This window comes from Geotrypetes seraphini, chromosome 2 (assembly GCF_902459505.1).
Source record: "Geotrypetes seraphini chromosome 2, aGeoSer1.1, whole genome shotgun sequence".
Taxonomy (NCBI): domain Eukaryota; kingdom Metazoa; phylum Chordata; class Amphibia; order Gymnophiona; family Dermophiidae; genus Geotrypetes; species Geotrypetes seraphini.
Window position 1 is genome coordinate 506,608,501 of NC_047085.1, and position 23,336 is coordinate 506,631,836.

The 23,336-nt window shown below is 43.0% G+C and overlaps 1 protein-coding gene across 1 annotated transcript in view; it reads left to right on the plus strand.

The window, feature by feature from the left end:
* Nucleotides 1–14,884, plus strand: part of LOC117354963 (zinc finger protein 43-like) — a gene marked incomplete at its 3' end in the record, with an annotated part of 69,697 nt that extends 54,813 nt beyond the window's left edge. The window contains exons 9-11 of the mRNA XM_033932922.1: nucleotides 6,648–6,767; nucleotides 12,882–14,560; nucleotides 14,777–14,884. Of these exons, the coding sequence (XP_033788813.1) occupies nucleotides 6,648–6,767; nucleotides 12,882–14,560; nucleotides 14,777–14,884 (1,907 nt within the window). The remainder of the gene's footprint in view (nucleotides 1–6,647; nucleotides 6,768–12,881; nucleotides 14,561–14,776) is intronic.
* Between the last annotated feature and the right edge of the window lie 8,452 nt (nucleotides 14,885–23,336).

Sequence of the window (23,336 nt, forward strand, 5' to 3'; positions counted from 1 at the left end):
ATGAGTAAGGCTCCGAAAGAGTCATTGAGGCTTCCTCTGACTCTTTATTTGCACCTGTTTTTTTCTAAAGAATTTGGAGTTGTTCCATCCAGGCTATACCCTCGCACATGGAATCCTTATACTGCATGACTCCTTATACAGGGTTTGACAAGCCTCGGTTGTCCCACCAATCCTTACTGGTGGAATCCTTTCTCAAGAAGACTCATCCCACTCAGATTTACGCTGCAGTCCCTCCTGGGAGAGAAGGACGGTCCATGGATAACTTTGGCCGTCGGCTTTGTCACACTTCTATGAAATTGTTTGCCAGAGTTTCACCAGCTACACCATACCCTGTCTCAGTTGCGAGTACACAGGATCCAGGAAGTGTACGATGGTTTTGCAATTTCAATCCAGAATGGGATGTCGGGCTTGGTTACAGATTGTGGATATGGATTCCAATCTTCAAGACTGACTGGCCAATATTCCCTGCCAGAGAAATGGGTTGTTTGATGAATCCCTTGTGGCTGCCACCGAATGCCTTTCAGAGCATGAGCGATCTTCTGCCTCTCTGATTCGTCCTAACCCTAAACCGCCGGGGGCTAAGTATTATAAGCCTTCTCCACCTCAGTATCCACAGAAATCTACTCTGGCTTGTTCCAGGTCTCCACCTCAGAAACAGCCTCAACAATGCCCTCAGCAAAATCCCCAGAATCCTGCTGTATTTAAGCCTCCACAGTCTTTTTGACAATCAAGAGCTGAGCATAATTTCGATCTTCATGCCTCCGGTCTCTCCTCTTTCCACATGAGGTTATCACCATCATTCCTATCAATGATGGAAGCAGATTACATCAGACCTTTGGGTTCTTGCCATCATCAAGAAGGGTTACTCGCTTCAATTTCTTCAAATTTCACCAGATCTCCCTTTGACTGAAGTTTTCAAACGCTCTCTAGCGTCCCTGTATCCCCTGATGGATTACGCAGCTTGGCTCTGCTTTCTAGATCTCGCAGAGGCTTACATTCACATTCCATGAGCCTCTCGCAGATTTCTCAGATTCAGAGTGAGGAATCTTCATTTCCAGTACAGAGTCCTGCCTTTAGGCCTGGCGTCCTCTCCACGAGTTTTCACCAAGTACCTGGTTGTACTTCCAGTAGCTCTGCGCTACCTCGGCCTTCAGGTTTTTTCATATCTGGACTATTGGCTCATCAAAGCATCGTCGCAGCAGGGGGTTACCGTAAACACCCAATGGACTATTTGGTTTTCTATCAAGTCTGGCTTTCAAGATCACATTTCCAAAGTCCTAGCTATGGCCCTCTCATACACCACAGTTTATTGGAGCTGTCCTGAACACTTCTCAACTATGACATTTCTTCCTTCCTCAACAGGATACTCTCTTTCGACTCTGTCAAAAAGTATTATCTTTCCTCTCGCTGTCAGTGAGGCACATGATGGTCCTACTAGGCCACATGGCCTCTACCATTCATGTGACTCTTTTTCACAGTCTCCGAATTCCTCAGTGGATCCTGGCATCTCAGTGGGCACCGGCTTGTGACCTGCTCTCTCAATGCCTTGTTGTCACTCCTTCGTTGAGACTCCTTCGTTGGATGTTCTCTTCCAATCTCTTCAGAGGTTTCCTATTTTCAACATCCCTTCACCAGAAAGTCTTCATGACAGACGCTTCAACCTATGCTCGGAGGGCTCATCCAGACGGTCTCCATACTCACGGTTATGGGCCCAGCATGGAGCATCAGTATCACATCGACCTGTTGGAACTCAGAGCGATCTTCCATGCTCTCACAGCTTTTCAGCATCTTCTCCACGATCAAGTGGACCTTATTGGTACAGACAACCAAGTCGCCATGTACTATGTCAACAAGCAGTGGTAGAATATAGGACCAGGTCTACAGCGGTAAAAATGGCAGTTAGGGAGGCAAAACTTCGAGTGGAAGAAATTCTGGCAAAAAACATTAAAAAGGGGGACAAATCCTTCTTCAGGTATATTAGTGACAGAAAAAGGAACCCAGGCGGGATAGTACGCCTTAGAAGACCGGACGGAAGTTACGTGGAAGCAGATTCCGATAAAGCCGAACTACTGAATGAATACTTCTGCTCAGTCTTCACCTGTGAGGCACCGGGACACGGTCCGCAGTTGAAGGCAACACAAAGCACAGAAGACCCGTTTCAGAATTTTGAGTTCACACCAAGTGAAGTTTACAGTGAACTGGCAAGACTCAAGGTGATCAAAGCCATGGGACCAGACAATTTGCACCCAAGAGTGCTCAGAGAATTGAGCGATGTCCTGGCAAAACCGTTGGCTGAGCTATTCAATCTCTCCCTAAGTAAGGGGAAAGTTCCCCTGGACTGGAAATTAGCTAATGTCATTCCTCTGCATAAAAAGGGTTGCAGGGCAGAGGCTGCGAATTATAGACCGGTGAGTCTCACATCAATAGTGTGCAAACTCATGGAAACACTAATTAAAAGCAAATTGGACACGATCTTGAATGAAGGGAATCTTCGGGATCCCAGTCAGCATGGATTCCCCAAGGGTAGGTCCTGCCAATCCAATCTCATCAGCTTCTTTGACTGGGTAACAAGAAAGTTGGACTTGGGAGAGTCTTTGGATGTCGTGTACCTGGACTTCAGTAAAGCTTTTGACAGTGTCTCACACCGCAGGCTGCTAAGCAAGATGAAATCGATGGGGTTAGGAGAGACACTAACTGCATGGGTCAATGATTGGCTGAGTGGAAGACTTCAGAGGGTGGTGGTTAATGGTACCCTCTCTAAAACATCGGAGGTGACCAGTGGAGTGCCGCAGGGCTCGATCCTGGGTCCACTCCTTTTCAACATATTCATAGGGGATCTGACTCAAGGGCTTCAAGGTAAAATAACACTATTCGCCGATGACGCCAAACTATGTAATATAGTAAGTGAATGCAGTTTACAGAATTATATGGCCAGGACCTGCTTACATTAGGAAAGTTGGTCCTCAACCTGGCAGCTAGGCTTCAATGCTAAGAAATGTAAGGTCATGCACCTCGGAAGCGGAAATCCATGCAGGACGTACTTCTTGAACGGAGAAACTTTAACTAGGACTTTAGCAGAACGAGATTTAGGAGTAATCATCAGTGCAGACATGAAAACTGCCAATCAAGTGGAGAAGGCTTCATCTAAGGTAAGGCAGATATTGGGTTGTATCAATAGAAGTTTCGTCAGCCGAAAGCCTGAAGTCATAATGCCTTTATACAGGGCCATGGTGAGACCTCATCTGGAGTACTGTGTGCAATTCTGGTGGCCACATTACAGTAAAGATGTGCGCAGAATTGAATCGGTTCAGCGGACGGCCACCAGGATGATCTCGGGGCTCAAGGGTCTCTCGTACAAAGAGAGACTGAACAAATTGCAGCTCTACACTCTCGAGGAACGTAGGGAGAGGGGAGACATGATCGAAACATTTAAGTACCTCACAGGACGTGTCGAAGTGGAAGATGATATTTTCTTTCTCAAGGGACCCTCGGCCACAAGAAGGCACCCGCTCAAACTCAGGGGCAGAAAAATTTCATGGCGACACCAGAAAGTATTTCTTCACAGAGAGAGTGGTTGATCTTTGGAACAAGCTTCCAGTGCAGGTGATCGAGGCAGACAGCGTGCCAGACTTTAAGAATAAATGGGATACCCATGTGGGATCCCTACGAGGGTCAAGATAAGGAAATTGGGTCATTAGGGCATAGATAGGGGGTGGGTAAGCAGAGTGGGCAGACTTGATGGGCTGTAGCCCTTTTCTGCCGTCATCTTCTATGTTTCTATGTAGTTCCTTGATCAAGAGCTCACCTGTGCCCGCTGCAGGGCACTGTGATTGCCCACTGGAGTTCGCAGCTGGACCCATTTCAGGCTTGCCTCCCGTTGATGGTGGAGGCTCGGAAGGTGGTTGTGTCCATGTTCTCTGGCCAGGAGGCTCCCTCTTCGGATCTCTGAGTGGATTATCCTGACGATGGAAGCTAGCCTCTACAACTGGGGTGCTGCATGCCTGGACAACCTGGTTCAGAGTCATTTGTCAGCCTCCGAGCAGAAGTGTCGATCATTCGCTTGGATCTTCAGGCGATCAGGCTAGCTCTCCGCTTTAAGCGGTGCCTCTATTTTCAAACTGTGAGGGTCTTCTTGGACAACATTGCTGCGGTGGCATACATCAATCATCAGGGGAGCACCTGAAGTGCACCTCTGAATGTGGAGGCCCAGCTTCTCTTCTGTTGGGCGGAAGCTCACCTTCTGGTAATCTCAGCTGCCCACGTGGCTGGAGTGGACAATGTCCAGGCAGATTATCTCAGCTGTCAGACCCTGGATCCTGGGGAATAGTCCCTGTCCCAGAGTATGTTCAGCTACATAGTGGAACATTGGGGTCATCCAACATTTGACCTCATGATATCGGCGGGTCTCCAACCATCTGTTCGTTCTGGTGGGTCTGGCCCGCGTCGAAGGCAATTTCCAGATGGATCCGTAGGGCCTCTGCTTCGATTACTCTGTCTGACCTGGAATCTAAACCTGGTCCTCTGGTCTCTTAACTCGTCTGCCCATTGAGTCCCTTGACCATACCTCTCTAATGGATATCTCAATCAAGATGGTTTTTCTGGTGGCCAGCTCACCAGGTGTCTAAGCTTCAGGCCCACTCTCGCTGTGATCTTTTTCTAAGGATCACTGATTACATAGTGTTTCTGCTCACTGTTCCCTCGTTTCTTCCAAGGTGGTTTTAGCCTTTCACATTAACCATGAGGTTCGGCTCCCATCCTTTACCACCTATGGGTCTCGAGCTGGACCGGGTGTTGCGGTCCCTGGACATGCGCAGGGTCTTGTTGAGCTACCTGGAGGTCAGAAACGATTTCCAGGTCTCCAACCATCTGTTCGTTCTGGTGGGTCTGGCCCGCATCGAAGGCTACTATTTCCAGATGGATCCGTAGGGCTATTTCATCTGCCTACACTGCAGCCGGCAAGAAGCCCCCTCTTTCTATGTGGGCTTATTCTACTAGAGCAGGAGTATTGAACTCTGGTCCTCGAGAGCCGTATTCCAGTCGGGTTTTCAGGATTTCCCTAATGAATATGCATGAGATCTATTTGCATGCACTGCTTTCAATGCATATTCATTGGAGAAATCCTGAAAACCCAATTGGAATACAGCTCTCGAGGACTGGAGTTCTCTACCCCTATACTAGAGGCACGTCCTTGTCTTGTGCTGAATCGTTGGCGCTTTCTTTGGAGGAATTATCCCGGGCTGCTACCTGGTCCTCACTACATACTTTCTCCAAGTTTTATAGGATCGATGTGGCAGCCAATCAGGAAGCTGCTTTTGGTTCCTCCATTTTGGCAGCGGTCTCTTCAGTCCCATCCTGATTTTATGGGTCTGCTCTATTACGTCCCACTTGTCCAGGAATAAAGTGATATTGTACAAGAGTGAAAAATTAGGTTCTTACCTTTCCTAATCTTCTTTCTTGTAAATCCACAATTTATTCCTGGAACCCACCCAGGACATTGCTGATTTGCCGATTGTCTGCCTTGACCAATACTAATAAGCTGTCCAGTCTTTCAAAGTATGCCTTCTGAATATGTTTAACACTGCCCTGGGATTTCTAGTTCTAGCGCCCCCCCCCTTTCATGCAGGCTGTGTCTCCATATAGCACTGTTTTGGATCGTTCATATTGATATTGTTCATTATTTGTTTCAGTGTTCTTGTTCTGAGCAGATTAGACTTATTTGTAGGGGAGTTTCCCAATTCCCCTCCTCTTGTCTTTCTGCTTTCCGGTGTGGCTTTCTGCTTTTGCACGCACTGGTTTCCCTGGAGGCAGTCCTAAGGTAAGAGCGGAGGGTCTGAAGACTGAATAATTGAGGTTTCCTATAAATTGTCTGATGAGTATGGATAAACAAACCCACTTGTCCAGGAATAAAGTGTGGATTTATAAGAAAGAAGATTAACAAAGGTAAGAACCTAATCTTTCATTGCAATCGTACCTGTGAGTCTAACTTAATAACAGAAAACTCAGCTTTAGACACTCTGAAATCAGGTTCTGCTAGCTTTACTGCAGACTCTTTGGAGAACACAGATACCTTGTCTATTAAAAATCTCTGATGCATCTACAGGTTACAGAGGCAGACGGGAACCCAGGACAAAGTTATAGTAGATATTGGTAATATTCACACCAACAGATTATTAACATCTCAGGCTCTGATTGGTGATAATTTTTCATTTTGTATCTGATCTCTCATCTGCAATATTGGGGATAGGATACAGGCTGCAAAAAGATACCAAGAAATAACCCAATTAAAATGGAAAAGAAATCCTTATTGCACTAGTTGAAGATAATCTCTGAAATGCTGATTCTTTGCTGGAAAGGTTTCTCTGGAGAGGGATGTGGGAAAATGATTTTGGCCTCCTGCCCTTTCTCCGAGCTCATATCAATCTGAGCATGCTCAGTATGTTTGTTTCCCCTTATTCCAGAAGTTCTGGATGTGAACAAGGAGACCTGCATGTCATAGAAGGGTTGAAGAAGTTTGCATATATTGAAATGAGGGTGATAATACATTGAACTATTTAGAGTAGATGAGTCATTTAAAGTTGAGTAAAGAGGGTTTACTTTGATAAGGTATAAAAATTTTGAGAAAATTTAATGCAATTTTCTTACCCCAGCAACAAGTTCTCCAACCGTCACACCTAAGATTATATCCCACATCGAACGAGGGGAAGAGCCGTACATCAGGGGTGATCCTGTATCAGAGGAAAGAGAAACTGGGAACAGCAGCTGCTCAGGTGAGTGTAGTAATAAGAGGGACTGGGGTAAAAATGCCTTCTATAGACACCTTCTGTAGGGTAAACGCTGGGGGTTCTGCCCTTTTCTAGATAAGGATCAGGTTGGACAGGGAAGGCGCAACGGAGGCCTAAGTCGCAGAGCGCCGCTTAGAAAATGAGCCACATCTGGATGAGCTGCCAATGATTCCTTTAGAGATGGAGGGCCCATACACGAAAGACTGGCACTCTGTACCCAGAACAAAGCTACCACTAGGCCCTTCTTCAGACTATCCTGTCTCGGGACGCAGCAGGTGGAAGGCAGGTGTGAAAATAGCTGCCTGCTTGGCCTAGGTTATTATAATATATTCTCTTTCTTCAGAGCTTTTCTCTCTAATACTATACAGTGTGCCAAATGTTAATTGTCACTTTGACGTGTAACTTTCATGCTAAAATGGCAGTTATGTGCCGCATCGGAGGTAACATGGCAAGAGTTCTTCTAAACTTCTTCAATTACTGGGAACAATATTAATAAATAGGCACCCTGCAAATATATCTCCAAATATAAATGCCTTATGAACAATACTAATCAAGTACATATATAGTGTATGTGTTAATATTATAATATAAGTATATTATAATATAATATAAAGAATGTGCTCAGAACCCCCAGTGCACATCAGCCATCTGGACACTGGCCAATGAGACAGAGAACCATCATAGCCACATTCTGTTCTCCATTGACCTCCGATAACCTGATCTCATTAAATTCAAAAATGTAAATCAATGTCTATAATGGTGATGTTGTACCGGTTCACAATTAGGTTTATAAATATCAATCAAATATCCTAATGTCTAGTGCAGAAATACGAACGGTGTGTGACACCAAATGGACTCTTCTCTGTGTTCAAAAAATAATCCAAAAACAAAATCCCATCATATGTGATGTATTAAAAATAGAGTTATATATAGTCCACTCCTCAACTCTAGCTGAGTTTCAAAATGTCTTCATCAGGAGGAATGATGTATAATTCTTTAAAGTCATCCAAGTGGCTGAAGCGTGCTTTAGCCATAGGAAATACCAAATTGAAATGAATTGTGTCAAAAATACTCAATCGTAAAAATCTCAAAAATCACATCCTATAATTCAACAAACTAATCAGCTCTGACTCAAAAATGGTATAAATAATAAAAATAAAGAACCTTTTGTCGGCAGCTCTCCACTCAGGGGTGTTCAGGAAGCGGCAAGATCGCCAAGCTATCATTAATTGAGTGCGGCTGGGGGAGAGTTTTTAAGCTGATGCTGAGGGGGGCGTATAAAGCAAAGTGACGTCGACAACTACTACATAGAACCTATTGGCCACTCAAGGGCAAATTCTATAAGAAGCGCCCAAAAGTTAGGCACTGTTCAGCTTGATTCAAGAAAAATTGGGTGCTGAGCGGAACCTATTTTGGAGGTGCCCAAGAAATAGGCCAGCTCTAGGCACAGCTAAGAGTTAGGCGCCTAGCTGAGGGCTTAAGCACGCTTAAGAGCAGTGATTCTCTAAGAAGGCGCCTAACAGGTAGCCACGCCCATGCCTAACATGCATAGCGCCTATTTTTTTTGAAGGCTGCCTAAATTTTTACAGAATTGCGCTTTCTTGATAGGCGCCTATGTTTCAATCAGTGCTGATTAAAAAGCTTAATTGAACTTATTATTCAATTTAGATAGGTGCTTATGTAGTTGAGCACCTCCGAAATAGGTGCCTAACTTTAGGCGCTGGTTACAGAATTTGGCCTCAATCTCATTATTCAAGCCCCTAGAAACTAAAATGTCCCATTCATAAATGAACCGCTGTTCTTTGAATAATAATGTTACCTTTTCTGTCAGCATTCAATTGGAGTAAAACAGCAAATCTTAAATCCTAAAGTCTGGCCATATTTCAACCAGTGGGCTGACAAAGGAGCTTCCATTTTGCTAGTTCGAATTGGGCTAAGATGTTCTATAATTCTTTTTTTAACTTGGCGCTGAGTTTGTCTGATATACATTTTTTTACGCGGACATACAATACAGTAAATCACTCCGCTGGAGTTGCAGTCAGTATGACTGCGTAAATGGGAATCTTGGGAACTATGTGGTTTTTTAATAGATTTAGGGCTCCTTTTACAATTGTGCGCTAGCATTTTTAGCGCACGCACCGGATAAACGTGCGCTATAGCGCGTGCTACCTGAAAAACTACCGCCTGCTCAAGAGGAGGCAGTAGCGGCTAGCACGGGCGCTAAAACCGCTAGCGCTCCTTTGTAAAAGGAGCCCTTAATCTCCATTATATTGGCAAATGGAACATTCACCACATTTAAAACGTCCCGGGTTTTCTATTGGTGAGAAGCGCAGGGGACTACTAAGTATCTCGCCAAGATTCCTATCTCGAGTGTACGCAAACTTAGGGCGTTCAGAAAAAGTGTAAAACATGCCAGTATTTTAATATAATGTTTTTGATATTAAAAGCCTGAGATGAATAAGGAAGCAAGCATACTAAATGATTCATTCCCTTGTCTTCACTGTTATCTCCCATGGTATAATCCTGTGTCTTCCACTCCGGGTGAGTGTTTACTGCCCTTTTATACACTCTACGTATGACCCGATTTTGTACCCTCTTTGTAAAAATCTTGTCTGTAAAGGGGCAGCATGTTGTCTAAAAGTGGTCATATTTGAACACAATCTGCAGATTCGTAAAAACTGTCCTGTGCGAATGTTATCTCTTAATGGGAAGAGATGATAACTAGAATAGTGGAGTAAGGTATTACAGTGTGTACTTTTTCTGTATAAATTCGTGGAGAACCTGTCATTTGGGGAATAATCTATACTGATATCTAAAAATTGTATGCATGAGAAATGCCATTGGGATATTATCATCAACCTCATTGATGTATCTTGGAAATTCTTGTAATTCATCCAACGACCCACCCCACGTCATGATCACATCATCAATGTAACGTCACCAGGATAAAATCTTGGATTCAAACTCCGTCATGTAAAGACATGCCAAAGAGGGAGCAACAGTTGCTCCCGCTGCTACTCCCTTAATTTGCAAGTAATATTCCTGATCAAATTTGAAGTAATTGTACCATACCACTAACTTTGCATGTTAACATTTGACCCAGATACCGGTAATTTATTCAAGTACCGCTCCACCAATTGTATAGCTTACATTTGGGGTATGTTGGTATGCAATGATGTTACATCCATTTTGTGACCATAATAAGAGAGGAGTGTTGTGGAATTTGTAAGGTTGCCATAATATCAATATAATTTGGGGAGTCATGAACGTACGATGCTGCTTGACTCACAAATTTCTGCAGATAGAAGTCCACGTATTGAGCTAGAGGTTCCATGTTAGATTCCCTCCTGGAAATGATAGGACGTCCGGGAAGATTTATTGTAGCCTTATGAATTTTGGGGACAAAAATTTAAACTCTTTGGCACTACTAAGTCCTTAAGTGCTGTATGTACTTAACAGCACTATTTCTTTAATTTCATTTGTGGGGTCCTCCTCTAAGGGGGAATAAAACTTTCTATCACTTAATTGGCGATGAGCTTCTCTAGAATACTGGAATTGATCTAGAACCACGATAGCACCTCCCTTATCAGCTCATTTTATGATTATGGAAGGATCTTGATGTAAATCCCTAAGAGCCCTAGATTGAGCTTTGGTGAGATTCTTATACACTTGTGAAGACTGAGGATTTAATAAAGCTACGGTACATCGCATAAAACAAGATTTTCAAAAGCTTTAATAGCAGCAACGGGCATGTCCGGAGGCATCCATGTGGAAGGGAATTTACCCCTCAATGAAAATCTCATGGGGTCAGTCTGCTCTTCCTGTTGTCCAAAAAAGATTCTTTCACTTTAACTTCCAAAAAAAACCGCTGGAGTTGACACCTAGTGGTGAAGGAATCAAAAGGAGCAGACGGTACAAAGGACAAACCTAATTGTAAAACAAACACCTCATCTTGAGTAAGGGATCGAGTGAATAAATTGAACATATTATTTTCTAGCTCTTCGCTGTTTTTTTGTTGTTTTGACCAGTTTTTTTTTGTGTGCACCTACATTTGGCTTAGTTAATCGTAAAACAGAATCGGGTAATCCAGAGGGGGTCACTGTAGTGACATCCAATGACGGCATATTCAGAACTATCTTCACCCGATGTGTCACTAGATTAAATTTTTAAAAGCCACATGTTTCTTTGACCCTACCTGTTTTTCTTATTTGATTTGGTTTTGTTCATCCAGGGGTAAATGTATCCCCTTGTGTAATCAAACAGATCTTGCTTAAATTTTGTAATTTTTAACATCCGTGGTTCCCCCTCGATATTTTTCAATAATGCCTTCATAGGTCCTGTGTTGGTCATTAAAATGAGTATCATCTAGCGTCCCTTTTATATTATTTATCTTCCACCTCAACCCTTTGTTCAGAAATTATTGGTTGTAAAGCTTCTACTGTCAGTAGCATTAAATCTAGAGATCATTGAGATATAACTCTATTCCATTGTTCTACATAGTTCGTATTTTCCATAAATCTAAGCTCTTTGTTGATCCGTAAGCCTCGTGGAATCCTTTGTGCATGGCAGTATTCGATAAGGATGGCTGAATGCAATTCTAATTTGATTGAACTTTCGTGGGACCTGGTTAAATCATCCCAATCGGCTACCAATGTAGAAGCTTGTCCATCCAAAAGTCTTGTCTCCCAATAATAATAATAACTTTATTTTGTATACCGCAAATACCACAAGCAGTTCAGAGCGGTTTACAGGGGAAGAGACTGTACATATACAGTGATGTTGCAGAAAAATATTGTCAAGTACATTGGTAACAAATTTCAATTACATTAGAGTGCTGAGAGAGGGTTGGTAAAACCGGAAAAAGGAATTACATTAGAATGTCGAGAGAGGTTTGGTAAAATTGGAAAAAGAAAGAGATGCAGCATGTGTTTTAGTAATATAGCAAGGTAGGTAGGGGGTCAGAGAAATTTATAAAAGAGATATTTTTTGATTGATTTCCTGAAGGGTTGGTAGGAGGGAGCATTTGAAATAAGGGTGGTCAGGCAATTATTTAATTTGCCAGCTTTGAATGATAGAGTTCTGTCAAGGAATCTTTTGTAGACACAGTCCTTCGGAGAGGGGAAGGCGAATAGGTAGGCACTTTAATCTGCTCCAATGTTCTGATTTGGACTCCTGAACAGAAGCCACCATTTTCCCTAAATTAGTGTGAACTTCAATTACTGGGGCAAGAGTTCTTCGAAATGCACTTAAGTTCTATTCCTTAAGGCAGGGTTGTCAAATGTCGGTCCTCGAGGGCCGCAATCCAGTCGGGTTTTCAGGATTTTCCCAATGAATAGTCATGAAATTTATTTGCATGCACTTCTTTCATTGTATGCCAATAAATCTAATGCATATTCATTGGGGAAATCCTGAAAACCTGACTGGAGTGTGGCCCTCGAGGATCGACATTTGACACCCCTGCCTTATTTATTTTTATTTATTTATTAAAAAATTTATATACCACTTACAACTATGCGATTTTCATATTACACACAAAAAAATCTTGTTTCCCTGCGATTACCACAAATAGCATAGACATGTCTAAACAACATTATTAATCGTCCCTGTTATAAACAGGGATAGAGCACAAATTCAATCAATTCAGAAATACAATCAAGCTTTAAATCATACATTGCTGTCAAAAGAGTTCTAAAAGGCAATTATCAACTGAAATATACCTTGGCATAAGAAGGCCTAAGAGCTATTCCAGATAGGTACGAAGGGATGATGTGCAGATAGGTGGGGCACAAGTGGGTTATAGACAATTCCTATACCTACACGTAAAATCTATAAATTACAAGTCGAGCACTCAGATTTTTGGCACCTTTACAAAATTGTCTCCCTTAACTCTCCACACTGCCATTTTCAAGGAACAGCTCACAACTTGCACTGTCTGGAGATAAAATGCTTGAAAAAATGGTTTGCAAATAGGAAACTGACTAATTCTCAATCCACACATGGAAACTCCTGGTGTGATACAACCTATCTTTCTCTCATTATATACAGGTCTAACTGCTGTTTTCTAACTCATGAGAAATACCTTCTGTTTATATCTAACAGATCATCAGATCCGACACAAATGGAAGAGAATAAAGAATCGAGGAGAAGATCCGGTAAAAATGGAACAAATCCAAACACAGTCAGAAAATGTCTGTGAGAATATTTCCCAGAGACCTGAGAAGATTAACACAAAGAATTGTAAGCAGGAATCAAAGGAACAGAAACACCCTACAGGAGACACAACGGATGGAGTCACTAAGTTTGAGAGAAATGAGAGGGAGCTCAGTAACATCCCTGAGGACAAGATACACCTAGCAGAGAGACCCTTCCAAATTAATAATAGTGATAAAGTGACTTCTGCTTTCCTCCAGGGCAAGAGGAAAGGAGAAAAACACCAGAAAGAACTCCGTATGCACAAAAGGGATCATAAAAATGAGAAAATATTTACAGGTACTGAGTGTAATAAAAGTTTAACTGGGTTAAAAACTCTAAAAATTCAGCAGAGGATCCACACTGGAGACAAAACATTTACATGTTCTGAGTGTAATAAAAGCTTCACTCACCTTTCAGATCTAAAAAAACACCAGATGATCCCCACAGGGCACAAACCATATACATGTTCTGAACGTAATGAAAGCTTCACTCAGCTTTCAAACATAAAAAGACACCAGATGATCCAAACAGGAGGCAAAACATTTATATGTACTGAGTGTAATAAAAGCTTCACGCGGCTCTCAAATCTAAAAAGTCACAAAATGATCCACACAGGGTACAAACCATATACATGTACTGAGTGTAATCAAAGCTTCACTCAGCTTTCACTGCTAAAAAGACACCAAATGATCCACACAGGGTGCAAAACACTTATATGTACTGAGTGTAATAAAAGCTTTACTCGGCTTTCAAACCTAAAAAGTCACAAAATAATCCACACAGGGTGCAAAAGATTTACATGTACTGAGTGTAATAAAAGCTTTACTCGGCTTTCAAACCTAAAAAGTCACAAAATAATCCACACAGGGTGCAAAAGATTTACATGTACTGAGTGTAATAAAAGCTTTACTCGGCTTTCAAACCTAAAAAGTCACAAAATAATCCACACAGGGTGCAAAAGATTTACATGTACTGAGTGTAATAAAAGCTTCATGTGGCTTTCGAACCTAAAAAGTCACAAAATGATCCATACAGGGTGCAAAACATTTACCTGTACTGAGTGTAATAAAAGCTTCATGTGGCTTTCAAACCTAAATAGGCACAAAATGATCCACACAGGGTGCAAAAGATTTACATGTACTGAGTGTAATAAAAGCTTCTTGTGGCTTTCAAACCTAAAAAGTCACAAAATGATCCACACAGGGTGCAAAACATTTACATGTACTGAGTGTAATAAAAGCTTCACATGGCTCTCAAAACTAAAAAGACACCAGAGGATCCACACAGGATACAAACCATTTACATGTCCTGAGTGTAATAAAAGCTTCACTCAATATTCACTTCTAAAAGGACACCAGAGGATGCACATAGGATACAAACCATTTACATGTTCTGAGTGTAATAAAAGCTTCACTCAATATTCACTTCTAAAAAGACATCAGAGGATTCACACAGGGTACAAACCATTTACATGTTCTGAATGTAATAAAAGCTTCACTTGGCTTAAATATCTAAAAAATCACCAGAGGATCCACACAGGAGACAAACCACATACATGTACTGTTTGTAATAAAAGCTTTAATCAGGTTTCAGATCTAAAAAGACACCAAGGAATTCACACGGATCACAAACCATTTACATGTACTGAGTGTAATAAAAGCTTTATTCAAGATTCACATCTAAAAAGACATCAGAGAATTCACATAGGGTACAAACCATTTACATGTTCTGAATGTAATAAAAGCTTCACTTGGCTTAAATATCTAAAAAATCACCAGAGGATCCACACAGGAGACAAACCATATAAATGTACTGTGTGTAATAAAAGCTTTACTCAGGTTTCAGATCTAAAAAGACACCAAGGAATTCACACAGATCACAAACCATTTACATGTACTGAGTGTAATAAAAGCTTTATTCAACATTCACATCTAAAAAGACACCAGAGGATTCACACAGGGTACAAACCATTTACATGTACTGAGTGTAATAAAAGCTTTATTCAACATTCACATCTAAAAAGACACCAGAGGATTCACACAGGGTACAAACCATTTACATGTACTGAGTGTAATAAAAGCTTCACTCAACATTCACATCTAAAAAGACACCAGAGGATCCATAGAAGAGACTAATCAAACACGATCGAATGAGACAGAGTCAGAATGGGTTCAGCCAAGGGAGATCTTGCCTTACCAATTTGCTTGACTTCTTTGAAGGTGTGAATAAAGGTGGGTTAGTTGATATAGTCATTGTATCTAAATTTTCAGAAAGCTTTTGAGAAAGTTCCTCAAGAATGGCTCCTGAGAAAATTAAAGAGTCATAGGATAGGAGGCAAAGTTCAGTTGTGGATTAGGAATTGGTTTTCAGATAGAAAACAAAGGGTAGATTTAAATGGGCATTTTTCTCAATGGAGGAGAGTAAACAGTGGAGTGCCACAGGGGTCTGTACTAGAACAGGTGCTATTTAACTTATTTATAAACTAGTCTTTAAGCCCGTTACATTAACAGGTGCTAGAATATATGTATGTCTGTCTTTCTTTCTTTCTGTCTCACTCCCTGCCCTTGTGTCTTTATTCTTTTCTTTCTGTCTCCCTCCCTCCTATTATTTGTCTCTCTTTCTGCCCCCTATGCAGCATTTATCTCCCCTTGTCTACTTTCCAGTACAGTAGCCATATCAGCATTCCCTCTTCCTTTTTTTCCCCCCCTGTCCATCATCACCTCTTCCTGCTCCCTCTGTCCAGCAGTAGATCTCCCTTCATTTCCACACCCCCTGTCCATCAGCATCTCTTCCTGCTCCCCCTGTCCAGCAGTAGGCCTCCCTTCATTTTTCCCCCTGTCCATCAGCAGGCCTCCCTTCATTTTTCCCCCCTGTCCACCACCACCCATTCAAGCTCCCCTTATCCAGCAGCAGTCCTTCTCCCTTTGTTTTACCTCCCCCCTGTCCATCAGCACCTCTTCCTGCTCCCTCTGTCCAGCAGTAGGCCTCCCTTCATTCCCCCCCCTGTCCAACAATAGGCCTCCCTTCCTTTTTCCCCCCCTGTCCATCATCACCTCTTCCTGCTCCCATTCAAGCAGCCTGTGCAGCAGTCTTCACACGCTGCTTCGGGTTCTTCTATTGCCCTGATTTACTCTGGCACGTCCCTGATGACATCATCAGAGACGCGGCAGAGCAAATCAGGGCAGTAGAAGTGCCTGAAGCAGCGTGTGAAGACTGCTGCTTAAATCGCCGGGTAGGTAGTCGGGTCAGCGGCAAGGGAAGGGTGGTGAGCAGCAAAGGACTCTCTGAGGGGGGGGCAAATGCGCTGTGTTGGGGGGAAGGGTAGGCAGACGCGGGGACCGGGTTGCGCATTTTCACAGCTTCTGTAGTGCCTGAGCTGCAGGAGAGGGAGTGTGTTGTACGTGGCGGGGGAGGCCCCGACTTCCCGAGCTGCAGCTTCTTCGTCGTTGAAATTCGCCGTCGCCGCCGCAGCTCCTGTTTCGCAGCTGTGTATTTTTTTTTTTATTTGAAAGCCGCCGCCGGGGCCGTGCATGCGCAGTCGTATTTTCGCGAAAGATCAGGGAACACGTTTTTTTTTAGTGCGCATGCGCGGCCTACCATTTTATTATATTAGATGATCTGAAAATTGGAATGACGAGTGAGGTGATGAAATTTGCAGATGACACTAAACTGTTCAAAGTTGTTAAAATGCATGTGGATTGTTATATATTGCAGGCAGACCTTAGGATATTGGAAGACTTGGCGTCCAAGTGGCAGATAAATTTTAATGTGGACAAATGCAAAGTGATGCATATTGGGAAGGATAACCCAAATCACAGTTATCGGTTTCTAGAGTCCATCTATGGGAGTTAACACCCAAGAAAAGGATCTGGATGTTATTGTAAACAAAATGATGAAACCTTCCGCCCAGTGTGAGGTGGTGGCCAAAAAAAGCAAACAAGATTCTAGGAATTATTAAAAAAGGGATGATTAACAAGATTAAATATATTATAATGCTGCTGTATCGCTCCATGGTGTGACCTCACCTGGAGTATTGCGTCTGCAAATCAAGTGAAGCAAGCTTCATCCAAAGCAAGGCAAATCATAGGTTGCATACGCAGGAGTTTCGTCAGCCATAAACCTGAAGTCATTATGCCATTGTATAGATCCATGGTGAGACCACACCTAGAGTACTGTGTGCAATTCTGGAGGCCGCATTACCGCAAGGATGTGCTGAGACTGGAATCAGTCCAGAGAATGGCCACCAGGATGGTCTCAGGACTCAAGGATCTCCCATACGAGGAGCGGTTAGGGAAATTACACCTCTACTCACTCGAGGAACGTAGAGAGAGGGGAGATATGATCGAGACATTCAAGTATCTCATGGGCCGCATCGAGGTGGAAGAAGATATCTTCTTTTTCAAGGGTCCCGCAGCAACAAGGGGGCATCCGTGGAAAATCAGTGGCGGGAAACTGCACGGTGACACTAGGAAGTTCTTCACTGAAAGGGTGGTTGATCGCTGGAATAGTCTTCCACTTCAGGTTATTGAGGCCAGCAGTGTGCCAGATTTTAAGGCCAAATGGGATAGACATGTGGGATCTATCCGCAAAGATAGATAGGGAGGGTCATTGGGGTGGGCAGACTTGATGGGCTGTGGCCCTTATCTGCCGTCTATTTCTATGTTTCTAATTCTGGTCTCCTTATCTCAAGAAAGATATAGGGGCACTAGAAAAGGTTCAAAGAAGAGCGACCAAGATGGTAAAGGAGATGGAACTTCTCTCGTATGAGGAAAGACTAAAATGGTTACGTCTCTTCAGCTTGGAAAAGAGAAGGCTGAGGGGAGATATGATTGAAGTCTACAAAATCCTGAGTGGAGTAGAATGGGTACAAGTGGATCATTTTTCACTCTCAAAAATGACAAAGACTAGAGGAACACTGGATGAAGTTACAGGGAATTACTTTTAAAACCAATAGGAGGAAATATTTTTTAACTCAGAGTTTAGTTAAGATCTGGGACGTGTTGCCAGAGGTTCTGGTAAGAGTGTATAGCGTAGCTGGTTTTAAGAAAGGTTTGGACAAATTCCTGGAGGAAAAGTCCATAGTCTGTTAAGATATGGGGGAAGCCTCTGCTTGCTCTGGATCGGTAGCATGAAATATTGCTACTCCTTGGGTTTGGCCAGGTACTAATGATCTAGATTGGCCACTGTGAGAATGGGCTACTGGGCTTGATGGACCATTGGTCTGGACCAGTAAGGCTATTCTTATGTTCTTATGAGTGTAATAGAAGCTTCAATTGGCATTCAATCTAAAAATTCACATCATGGAATAAGACAAAGAGCTGTTAATCAACAGCTTCTTCCTGCACTCTCAAATAGCTTTGGTATTGTAGACGGGCTCCTGCCCATGCAGCTTTAAATCCCTAAATTTCACCTGGATGTCTCAGGAGTCATCTCATTTGGCTGCCACTGAACGTCATAGCAGACATTTTGATTGGAGACACAGGTTGGGCAGGAGTGACGGATTAATCCCACCCCAATGTGCCACATGACCACAAGAGTGATAAGCTAAGCCCAAGAGCAGCACCCATAGCAGCCTATGGCTGAGCTCAGGGAGGAGAGCAACATAAGTAGGATATGTGTGGGTCTGGGACAGGGCCGCCATCAGGGCAGTACTACCAGTCCTGCATTCAAGGGCCCGGAGGTGACAGGGGGCCCGGGCTCCCCCAGGGTCCCGCAGTGTTCCCTCTAAGGCAGCGGTCTCAAACACGCGACCCGCGTGTGGCTCTCCAGGTTTTATTTATGGCCCGCGGTCTGGAGGCGATCATTCTCTTCCTTTTGGAGCAGCAGCCGGCTCGTTCGTTCAAAGGCGCAGGTTGGCGGCTCCTTGCGCTATTCGCTCCTGCATCGGAAGCCTCTCTGACGTCACACCATCAGAGAGGCTTCAGACGCAGGCGCAGATCTCGCAAAAGCCGCCACCCGCGGCTTTGAACGAATGAGCCGGCCAGACACGCTGCTGCTCCAGTGGCGTACCAAGGGGGGGGGGGGGCGGTCCACTGTTCTCCCTAGAATGCGGCTCGTCTAGAGCAGTGGTGCCCAACCTGCTTCCCTTCCCTTCTCACTGCTGCCATCGGGGATCAGACCGGCACCGTATCTTTGATCTCCCTGCTTCTCTTCCCTGCGGCCCGACGTCAATTCTGACGTCGAGAGAGGACGTTAATTCTGACGTCGAAAGGATGTTCTGGCTAGCCAATCGCTGCCTGGCTGCCCGGAACGTCCTTTCCGACGTTAGAATTGACGTCGGGCGGCGAGAGTAGATCGGCCCCGTGCAGAAGAGAAGCAGGGAGATGGCTTGTTCCCGATAGCGGCAGCAGCCTATTCCGCGGCGGTGGTGGCATGGGGGAGGCAGGAAGGAAGAAAGAAAGAAAGAAGGTGTGTGTGTGGGGGGGGACAGGGAACCAGAAACAAAGCAAAAAAATGGGGCACAGAATCAGAGAAAGACAGACAGAGAAAGAAAGAAAAAGTTGGGGGAGGGAATGAGGTCTGGAGGAGAGGAAGCATACAGGAGGCTGAAAGAAGGGAAGAAGTATTGGATGCACAGTCAGAAGAATAAAGTGCAACCAGAGACTGATGAAATTACCAAACAAAGGTAGGAAAATGATTTTATTTTCAATTTAGTGATCAAAATGTGTCTGAATTTATATATGCTGTCTATATTTTGCACTATGTCCCCCTTTTACTAAATCGCAATAGTGTTTTTTAGTGCAGGGAGCCTATGAGCGTCGAGAGCAGCGCTGGGCATTTAGCGCAGTTCCCTGCGCTAAAAACTGCTATTGTGGTTTAATAAAAAGGATGGGGGGTATATTTGTCTATTTTTGTATGGTTGTTACTGAGATGACAATGCATAGAGTCATCTGTCTTGATCTCTTTGAAAAAAACCCAGAATAGGAATGATAATTAACATTTTCTCAGCGTATAGTGTGCTTTGTGTTTTTTAATTTTATTTTTGGTAGATCATTTTGACTTGGTCATTTTAAAGAAGCTCACAAGCCCAAAAAGTTTGGGCATCTCTGAGCTAGAGCGTTGAAACTGTGTATTTCTATTTTATCCCCCCTTTTACAAAACTGGAGCATTTTTATAACAGCTCTGATGCTCAGAATTCTATGAGCGTCAGGGCTGTTACCACCGTGGCTAAAATCCACACTACAGTTTTGCAAAAGGGGGAGGGGTTCGTTTGTGATGACATATTCCATACTAGGCGAAGGTGTTTTCTGTGTTCTGTGTGTTTGAAAGACATGGTTTTCTGTTAGGATTGACGATGTAGGATTGATCTGTGCTGGTCTGGCTTGTTTAGTTTTACAATGGGTGTATTGATGTACTGCTCACTGCAATATATAAGATGCTGCCTTTTCCTAGGTACTCATGTGTGACGTGTGGTTTGTTACTAAAAATCATGTTTTTCTTAAAGATGGGGGGGTGCCAAAAAATGATGGGCCCCGGGTGGCGTAGCAAAAACTTTAAGTAAATTGTTATTCTTCTAAGTTTTGAGTATTTAACCCTCCCACAATCTCACGGGCACTCGTTTCAAGTTTCAAGTTTATTGAGATTTTGATTTAAACGTAATATCAAATATTTTCAATGCGTATAACAAAAATAAATTTGGGGAAATAAATAAAACCATTTGAACAATAAACATACAAACATATCCATAGATGATTAAAAATACATAAGGAGTACAAGGATAAACTACATTTGTTTAAAAATGCGTCCTCCCTGCCTGCTCATAAATTTGTGGAGTATGTAACTTGTCGCTCATGCATATTTTTTTTTGCACACACCTCATCAATCCTTAGAGGAAACATTGGTCCTAGGCCACCATAGCACAAATTCCTGTATTATGCTTCTGCTGTGCACAACAATAAACACTGCTGTCATACTTTTTTTTGTCCCCTGCCGATTTCCTGATAGCACCCTCCCCCCCCGGACAAAAATGGGGGGGAAGGGGTGCGTAGGGGGGCCCAATAGGATTGCTCAGTAAGGGGCCCAGAAATTTCTGATGGCGGCCCTGGTCTGGGAGGGGGCTTCTTATGTTCATGGAAGTGTGAAGGGATGCCAAATGGGACAAAATCAAACCCAAAATTCAGTCGGTCTCTATTATAGGCCCTCAGCCTAAACATCCTTTTTCTGTGCATATGAAGCCAGAACCAGAGTATTATGTATTCTCCTGCAAAGCACTATTGACCTGTCACTACTGCCACAACCAGTTTGAAGAATGACTATGGAAATTATTTTTTGCTTTATGCTATGTACAAGTTGCAGTCATGGTTCCAGGGACTTTCTCAGCATCAAATTTAACTATGTAGTCCTTGAAGGTGACACAGTGTTGCTCTTGTGTAGTCATTCATGGTAGCATTGAATTCCTCATCTGCCTTCTGTCTCTCATCACTGAGAACATAGTCATCTATCTGCCACATGATAGCGAATATCTGATTGGCTCTACCAATGTCAGTGTGCTCTGTCTCCTCCAATCAGAGAGGCAGTTTAAAGTGTGCTGAGATTTGCAAACTGGCTGCCTGACCAATTGAATTTTGCATTCGGTCAGGGCTTGGTTGAGTGATGTTGATGCAAATAAATTGATCACTCCTTCTGAGTTAATGCTCTTTCAGTGTGGGACTCTCTTGAACCTGCTTTCCATCACAAATGGTAACAACCCCTCTCTTCCAACAGCCTCAGAACTAGCTAACTATTGTAAAACAATGATTCAATCCATATGAGACCAGCTACCCCCCCACCAACCCAGCCGGACCCACTGCAACAAAACCACCTATGGAAATACCAGCAGACAGATCTTGAAATGATATTGAAGAAATTAAATTCAAAGACACAAAATGGCTTCTAAAAGACCACAAAAATACAAGCGTAGAAATGTCTAGCAAAATTGGATTCGTATATGTCACCAAACGTGTGAACACATCCCGTGACTTGCTGGGTTTTTTAATTTAATTTTTCAATTTTTTTGCTCAATAAACACCAAAAATAGTGAACAATATATGCAGTTGCAAAAAAAATCTTAGAAAGAAACACTTAGCATTCCCAATGGATATTCAGTCACCTGTTTCATGATTTGCTTCATCAGGGCACAAGACATAATGTAATTCACACAAGGTTGAAAAGGTTCAAAAAGTTTTAAAGACCAGTATACCACTTGTTACTTGCCAAATTCTGGCTTGTATTCATAACAAGTTTGAAAAAATGGCGTCTGGCTTTTAACTAGAACGCTGATCCCAAAAGCCAATCAAATTGAAACTCACTACATTATGGAGCTGAATGGAGATGTCATCGATGATGAATGGAACACATATCCAATCAAAAAGTAAAACATCAGTAGTAAAAGGCAGGGCAAAGACAGCAGATCTTCACCAGTGTTACTATTCAAGCCAATCAAATTGAAACTGACTACATTACGGAGCTGAATAGAGGTGTCATTGATGGTAAAACAATGCTTGTCCAATCAAAAGGTGAAACATCAGTGAAAGAAGGCGGTGCAAAGACAGCTGATCTTCAGATATGTTACTAACCCCCGATGAAGCAAATTGGGAAATGGATGACTCTCTAGGAGCGTGAACAGGACCGTCCTACATTGTTATTATACGTGTATTTTTCTGATATTGTCTTATGATACTCCTATTATTAGGTTTCAATTTGCAAGTTTACCTAATTATTGTATTTACTGTATGTTTATATTTGATCATTTTACAATTATTATGCTGTTAAATTGTACCTGCTGTACATTGGCTGTAGTGAATCTCTTAATAAAGGTCTTTAATAAATCCCGATAAATAAACAGAGATGGGAAGACCATTCGTCATAGAATGAGAATCTGGGAGTAAATGTCCTGCCTGAGCAGAAGCTTCGTCGAGCATTTTCCTCTGGGCTTGTGCTGTTTGCAGGATTTAGAAATTAATCTAGATCATTCCCTGGCTATATGGGAGAATCTTAGGACAGAAAGTGAAATTAAGTACTGGAGGGTTTTAGATCACTTAAAGGAGGAAAGGAGAGGAAGAACTTTTGAAAAGATAAAGACTCATGACATCACAAAGGGGAGGGCGGAGTTTCTCACTGAGGGAACTGACTTCCTAGACTCCAACCTGAAGCTAGAAGGGGTGGAGCTTGTACAGAGCTACCGTACTTTTGGCTCCATTAGACACACTTTTTTTCCCCCCAAAAGTGGGTGGAAATTAGGGTGCGTCTTATGGAGCGAATACCCAAAGCGCCCCTCCCCGGTTACCTATTTTTAATGTGGCATCCCTCCCTTGCTGGATGCGGCGCTCTCGGCTGGCAGGTGACAGGCAGGCCCTGGCCCTCTTCCTCCTCCCCGCACATACT